General features: G+C 34.0%; 1 protein-coding gene across 1 annotated transcript; it reads right to left on the reverse strand.

Annotated features, from left to right (window-relative positions):
* Positions 1-5,216: 5,216 nt before the first annotated feature.
* Positions 5,217-7,662, reverse strand: LOC139844740 (uncharacterized). Its single transcript, XM_071834963.1, has 3 exons — positions 7,231-7,662; positions 6,826-7,137; positions 5,217-5,562 (listed from the first exon to the last, which is right to left on the reverse strand). Exons 1-3 carry the CDS (start codon positions 7,573-7,575, stop codon positions 5,401-5,403), a joined length of 819 nt encoding a protein of 272 aa, XP_071691064.1. The 5' UTR covers positions 7,576-7,662; the 3' UTR covers positions 5,217-5,400.
* Between the last annotated feature and the right edge of the window lie 247 nt (positions 7,663-7,909).

The following is a 7,909-nucleotide window of genomic DNA, read 5'->3' on the forward strand; positions in this document are numbered from 1 at the left end:
AAGTTTATCATAGTTTTTAATTAACTAACCCAAAACAGCCCGCGGTGTTACTACGACGGCGTAAATCCGGTTTTACGGTGTTTTTCGTGTTTCCAGGTTTTAAATCATTAAGTTAGCATATCATATAGATATAGAACATGTGTTTAGTTGATTTTAAAAGTCAAGTTAGAAGGATTAACTTTTGTTTGCGAACAAGTTTAGAATTAACTAAACTATGTTCTAGTGATTACAAGTTTAAACCTTCGAATAAGATAGCTTTATATGTATGAATCGAATGATGTTATGAACATCATTACTACCTTAAGTTCCTTGGATAAACCTACTGGAAAAGAGAAAAATGGATCTAGCTTCAATGGATCCTTGGATGGCTCGAAGTTCTTGAAGCAGAATCATGACACGAAAACAAGTTCAAGTAAGATCATCACTTGAAATAAGATTGTTATAGTTATAGAAATTGAACCAAAGTTTGAATATGATTATTACCTTGTATTAGAATGATAACCTACTGTAAGAAACAAAGATTTCTTGAGGTTGGATGATCACCTTACAAGATTGGAAGTGAGCTAGCAAACTTGAAAGTATTCTTGATTTTATGAAACTAGAACTTTTGGAATTTATGAAGAACACTTAGAACTTGAAGATAGAACTTGAGAGAGATCAATTAGATGAAGAAAATTGAAGAATGAAAGTGTTTGTAGGTGTTTTTGGTCGTTGGTGTATGGATTAGATATAAAGGATATGTAATTTTGTTTTCATGTAAATAAGTCATGAATGATTACTCATATTTTTGTAATTTTATGAGATATTTCATGCTAGTTGCCAAATTATGGTTCCCACATGTGTTAGGTGACTCACATGGGCTGCTAAGAGCTGATCATTGGAGTGTATATACCAATAGTACATACATCTAAAAGCTGTGTATTGTACGAGTACGAATACGGGTGCATACGAGTAGAATTGTTGATGAAACTGAACGAGGATGTAATTGTAAGCATTTTTGTTAAGTAGAAGTATTTTGATAAGTGTATTGAAGTCTTTCAAAAGTGTATAAATACATATTAAAACACTACATGTATATACATCTTAACTGAGTCGTTAAGTCATCGTTAGTCGTTACATGTAAGTGTTGTTTTGAAACCTTTAGGTTAACGATCTTGTTAAATGTTGTTAACCCAATGTTTATAATATCAAATGAGATTTTAAATTATTATATTATCATGATATTATCATGTATGAATATCTCTTAATATGATATATATACATTAAATGTCTTTACAACGATAATCGTTACATATATGTCTCGTTTAAAAATCATTAAGTTAGTAGTCTTGTTTTTACATATGTAGTTCATTGTTAATATACTTAATGATATGTTTACTTATCATAGTATCATGTTAACTATATATATATCCATATATATGTCATCATATAGTTTTTACAAGTTTTAACGTTCGTGAATCACCGGTCAACTTGGGTGGTCAATTGTCTATATGAAACATATTTCAATTAATCAAGTCTTAACAAGTTTGATTGCTTAACATGTTGGAAATATTTAATCATGTAAATATCAATCTCAATTAATATATATAAACATGGAAAAGTTCGGGTCACTACAGTTGCGCCAATTTCCACCATTATTATTTCTTCGTTGCTGCCCAGATCCGCGATTGTAATCGCGATATCCATCTCTGCTACCATCACGGTATGTATCGTTATCATCACGCCAACTTCTGTCTTTGGCCCACCCGCAATTTTGCTATATATTGATGTCTTCACCACATCGGATATAATTATATGTTTCTTGCATGACTTTGGCAAAATTACGCGGTACAACTCTGCGTAAATGACGCACAAGAGTTGGATGCCTCTGCGGATTTATCGCATGCACAAATCCAGAAATTTTCTAATCTTCATTGAGATTTGGGATCTTCTGGCATTCATAAATGTATCTTGTCAATAAACTTCCCAACGTTTCTTTAAAGCCCTGCTTAATATCATGGCACTCAATGTGCGTCTTTTTCTGCGGTAACAAATTTTAAAACTGCAAAAGAAATTTTTCTCTTAAGTCCACAAACCCCATAATGCTTCTTGCGCTTAGATTATGAAACCATTCACGCTCTAAGCCTTGTAGCACCATTGAGAATACGCGGCACGCAACCGGCTCATCCCAACTATACGTGCTTACAACTCCTTCAAATCTCTGTAGAAAATCGAGTGGATCTGTTAACCCTGAATATACACCCAGAGTTGCGGGCACAATGGGTGGTGTAGTAATCGGGTAATCAGATATGTGCTCCACAAATTTGTCTACTGCGGATGTTATTTCAGCCGCTTTCTTCGGCCGCGCTTCTTTATTTTCCGCTCAGTACTTTTCAATCATTTGCTGAATGACATCTGGTCGGTCAAACTTGTGTTGCATATCTTTTAGTGCCAATTTTTTGAACATATCCGCCAAGAATGTCTGCGCAGTCTGCATTTTTGCGGCTTGAGATATCTCTCCTTCTTCATAATAACGCGGAACAGGCGTATGAGGCCTTTTGCGTTTTAATTTGGAAATTTCAACCACCTCTTGATCACTTTCAGATTTTTCAGAAGTATCAGAATTATCAGAATTTTGCAACAGAGTTTTAGTGTGTTTTGCTTTCTTCAAAATTAATATTGGCGAACCAAAAGCGTTTTGTTCTTGACTGTCATATCGCGCATTTGTATCATGATTTATTATTAATCTTTGCGCATTTGCTGATATATCATTGAGCGGCCATTCATAGTTGTTTGGGATACAGAGGTCAAAACCTCTTTCCCTCAGCAATTGTTTTGCCTCCAAGGGCGTAAGCACTTTTTTCGCAGTCTTTTTGGGCATTTCCTTTGCTGCGCTTTCAGTTTTATTATGCGCATTACTTTCTTTGGCTAAACTTTTATCCGCATTTGCCTGCGCATTTGTAGAGTCCAATTTTAACCGCATTTCTTCTGATCTTTGTTCTTCACGCGCTTGCTGAAAATTTCGTTTTGCCGCGTTCATTTTTTCAACTATAATATTTGATTGCGTTTCTTCAGTTACTTTGGCATTCGCAGATGCCTTTACAAGTAACTCTTTAGTTTGTTGGCTAACTTCAGGACTTGTTTGAAAGTCAAAATTCGAAGCATTTTTCGGATCAGATGCACCTATAGTGCTTGTATTCTTCTTTTTATTACACGTAGTCATATTTATTCAAGAGCACCTTTGAGTTTTCACTTCTTTTGAATCAAGAACACTTTCCTGTAATGTAAGAAAGAAAATAACACGATTAGAATTAAGAACAAAACCATTCAATATATATAATACAATAACCACTATATGTTCATTTTTTAATTTTGTAATATATGTAATCTAATATATGTAATATTATATTTAATATATGTAATATTTGTTCATTTTAATTTTTTAATTTCACTCTTTGTTCTTGACTGTAATGTAATATATGTACGTTCATTTTTTTATTATATTTTAAAAAATTCTTTTTTAACGTCTTACACATGAGTATATTTTAATAAAATACAATTAAAATAACCATTCAATATATATATTCTGTAAGAGAAGCAAAATTTAATCAAATGTCTATTTGAGATCTGAATTTTGTTTAGTTGAGGAATCTTGTTTGAGAATAAAGGATTCTACGCTCACCAATGTTGCAAGTGATACTAAGTATGGATGCACCCGTGACACAGTTAAAAAGTGACCTCTTCTCTTACTGTAGTACGGTGGCGGGCTTACCGTTCCAGAGACGTACGACGAAGTAATTAGCATACCAAATTGACGCAAGGCTCTAAATTTGTACCTTATAAGTAAACTCTTTATGCTCTTTCCGCTCGCTCCTTTCCGTACCGTAGATATTTCTTCTCTTGTGAGATTTGAGAAGAATGAGTGCACTTTTCAACTGAATAGAGGAATGCGGTTGTGATAGGGAAATACCTTTTCTTATTACGAAGATAGATTAATTGTGTCAAATCACTTGGTAGAGAAGAAACTCTTTTTAGTTGGTGGGATTTTATGGGATTTCAAGGGATTTGCATTTGAAATCCTATGAAATGATATGTTTGGTTGGAGTTATTGAAGGAGGGATTTGTAATTTAAATCCCATGGAGAAAGGATTCTTAAATCCTTGAAATGTGATGAGGATTTCAAATCCCTCAAAAAACACGGAAGTTTCAAGGTTCAAATGGGACAAAAATACCCTCCATCCCAACAATATCCACCCACCTGCTGCTCTTTTCTTTCCCCACACAATAATATCATAAGTTCATAACCTAGTTCTTCACAATCGCCTAAGTATATAAAATATATGGTTGCTATTGTTGTACTTTGCTTGTTTTTCACTTTAATTTAGTAATTTTGGCCATTGAACAAGACCCACTTTTTAGGGATACTTCATGTTGTTAACTACTTAAAAGTGAGAACATCTGTACTTGGAGTTCTTATTTCTTATATATATTTTTTCCATGACTTTAGAAAGTTATACTCCATACTTGTTTGCTGAACGTTAAAGTGATTGTTTGTTTGCTTTTTCAACCAAACCCACTTATTTATGCTAATTTACATTCTTGTATGTGTTTGCATTCCATGAGACCCATCTTTTATGCTAATTTACAGTCATGTGAACAACAATTGTAATATTTTATGACTGTAATTGTTCCTTTGTTATAAATGATTTATTATATATTAATGTAGCTCTTTTATTTATTAATAAATGTATTTTTTATCATTATGAAATCCTACAAATAAAAGATGTGAACCAAACACATGATAGGATTTGAAATCCTATGATTTCAAATCCCATGGGATTTCAAATACCATGGGATTTGAAATCTTGGGATTTGAAATCCCCGAACCAAACGCCACCTTATGGAATTGATCTAGACAAGATGAGATGACGCCATTAAACTAAAAGTAGCTGCCAAAACTTGTTCGAGAGGATCCAGATAGTGAAGTGATCCTCAAAAAGTTCCTACCAAAATAAAACTTGGGGACAGAGCTAGAATTAGGTTAAGTCAATCAATATTTTTATTAATGAAAAACGAAATAACCTTACAACTTTAATGATTGGCAATTTGTTATAACCAAAAACTTTGCCTATTATAATGGGATGTTTAGGTTGGTTTATTTGAGAATGCTAAATGCTATTTAGGCTTACAGCTATATACACTTGTAAGAAATTCAAACTGACAGATTTTTAGGTTGGGTTACTCTGGACATATAAAAAAAAAGAGAGAAATTATTGATATCACATATATATGAAATCAACTTGTCTTTGGGATTACATGAAAACTTCTTGTTTCTTGTGAAATATACAATTCAGTAATCCACCAAAAATCAAACCTATGTCTCAATGCCAACAAGGTGTTTGCAGAGACGGTGTATGGGATTCAGATCGCGCCAAATGAGCCCTGACAACAAATACAAGCCACCAACATCCCGAGTAGAGCTCCAGCAACGACCTGCGATGGGGTGTGGCCCAACAGTTCTTTAAGCTTCCTTTTACTGATGGGATGGCCTTGAAACAAGTCCTCAACTATCAGATTGAGAACCTGCAAAACAAACCATATCATTATCATTATTATGAATAAGAATAAGAATATATCATCAGCAAACATATCAGGATAAGGACAATTTAACTACACATCTAATATCACCATTGCCATGTCATCACTCATCAGCTTGACATTTATGAAGGAATCAAGATCAGATATGTTGAGCTGGTGCAAGCTTAAACAAATGCAATATACATATACATATACATATAATTAATTCCAAACTGTTTACAAGTTCCACTATATGTTTGCGATAATAGTTTGCCAACGATAAGCTTCTACATACTTTTATGAGTTGACACAAAGTGCTCGGGTACGAATTTCCCGAGCGTAGGAAGCCTCAACCACTTCAACGCCCCCCTCCCCGGCAATTAGCACCCCTTCAACAAGTATCCTCTTTATTTATATCTATTATCTATCTATAAATATGTTTAAAAGGGGAGTTATCACATCAATAACTCGACTCTTTTTTTTTTGGTAAAGGGTGTTCACCCGGTGAATATCAATAACTCGACTCAAAACATGAGAAAAGAGTTTGTGGAAAGTTTTAGTTAATCAAATCATATTTTCACCATCCGAATATCATACACATGGAAATATTATATAAGGTGGGAGGGACATGGTACAGGACATGATATGGGCAATAGTTGATACAAATCCTAATGTTGTTGACTTTTTAAGGTCCAAATGAAAAACATTACCTAATGGCTAATACCAACATAACTTGTTCATTAAACCGATTATCCAAGTATCCGTGTACACATTAAACAACTCATTTAACAAACACACACAGAAAGCATATCTTGGAATGACCAGAGAAAAGGTCGGAAACGATCACAAGATACCCTAGTTAGTCCGCCTACATCTGAGACCCGCCCTCTTCGAGTAGCCTGAACATGTAAAATTTTATCCATTTACCAGTTTACGTTAAGTCGATAAATCAACAGTTTTGAACTAAAAGTCAGTAAACGGTAAACGGATAAAGTTTTCCCATGTTCAACTACCCGACAAAGAAGTACTTTTATTCCGATGTACGTAGCCCAACCAAGTTACCTCACCGGGAGTATTTTCACTTAGATGTACAGGCCTAACTACGTTAATTCGTGACCGTTTCAAACCCTTTTCTCTGATATGCTGTTAGTGAGTTTTGTACATAAGACCTCTTGCAAGGAAGAACCCAACTACTAGGATATCTTCGTATGGTTCTTACATTCAGTAAACTACCTGAACATTTCAAAGTAGTTAAATGGTAATTCTTACCTCTGCTTGCATTCCAGCATGGCGACGAACCCCAATAGCATCATACATCACAATCAAAGTAAACCCTAAACACACTGGAAACAAAGAATCTGCTACCCCATGACATATTGCCACTGAAGTAGTCAAAGCTGTGCATAAAGCCGAATGTGAAGATGGCATTCCCCCTGATGAACACATTATTCGCAAATCCAATTTCTTTTCAAAGCAAAAATGCAACACAACTTTTAAAGATTGTGCCATCAACCACGCGAAAAATCCAGACACAAACGTTGGGTTTGCAGCTAGTGTTGCAACAAAAGGGCTAATTCGAACCTTTACAACCACAAGTAATTAATCAATATTTCAATATTTGCTATGAATAACATAAATAAATATTTAAATACTAAAATAAATTAAAGATGGAACCTTTGCAGTAGAAGTTACACTCAAGAGAGCCATACCAAGGCCTCCATTTTGCAAATAATCTGACCCTTGATCAGAAAGTATTGATTTTTTGGTAAACCCATGAAAGATTGACCTCAAAATTGGTAATTTTTTGATGGGTGAAGTGTATTTGTGCCATAAACTAGGGTTTTGAGGGGGGTTTGACTTTGGGTTTGAAGCTGAAGAATCAGAAAGATATATGGTTCTTTTTCTTATTGGTCTTTTTAAACTTGTGATTGAAGATGTAAATAGTAGGGTGGTATTGAATTTGAAATTGAAAGATGAATACTTGTATGATGTAGTTATGCTGCTGATGATTGGGTCCATGAACTATTATTGGTATTGGGTCTCTCTTTTTTCTGCATTTAATGAAACAGATGACTCTAACAAATGGGGGAGAAACGAATCAAAGAAGGAAACGAAAAAAAAAAGGAAAAAAATAAAGATGAGAATATCCTGGAATGGTTCGTTATTTTATGCTTGAAAAGGCTCGATACAAATCATTTTCACTTGTAGACAAATTCAAAATAATAACTTGTTAAGTAATTTCTTCTATTTTTATTTTTATTTTTATTTTATTTGCTTTTATTAAAAACCAATGAAATCCGACGACACAAAACCAATCATGTAGTAGGTAAACAAACAAAATGTTCCAACGGAT

This window comes from Rutidosis leptorrhynchoides, chromosome 4 (assembly GCF_046630445.1).
Source record: "Rutidosis leptorrhynchoides isolate AG116_Rl617_1_P2 chromosome 4, CSIRO_AGI_Rlap_v1, whole genome shotgun sequence".
Classification (NCBI taxonomy): Eukaryota; Viridiplantae; Streptophyta; class Magnoliopsida; order Asterales; family Asteraceae; genus Rutidosis; species Rutidosis leptorrhynchoides.

Bases quoted from the DNA above. Each gene is read 5' to 3' on its own strand.
- LOC139844740 (XM_071834963.1), bottom strand. From the start codon at position 7,575: ATGGACCCAATCATCAGCAGCATAACTACATCATACAAGTATTCATCT. The intron at 7,138-7,230 runs GTTCCATCTTTA...GTGGTTGTAAAG, and splicing joins GTGTAACTTCTACTGCAAAG to GTTCGAATTAGCCCTTTTGT. The intron at 5,563-6,825 runs GTAAGAATTACC...TTTGTTTTGCAG, and splicing joins ATGCTGGAATGCAAGCAGAG to GTTCTCAATCTGATAGTTGA.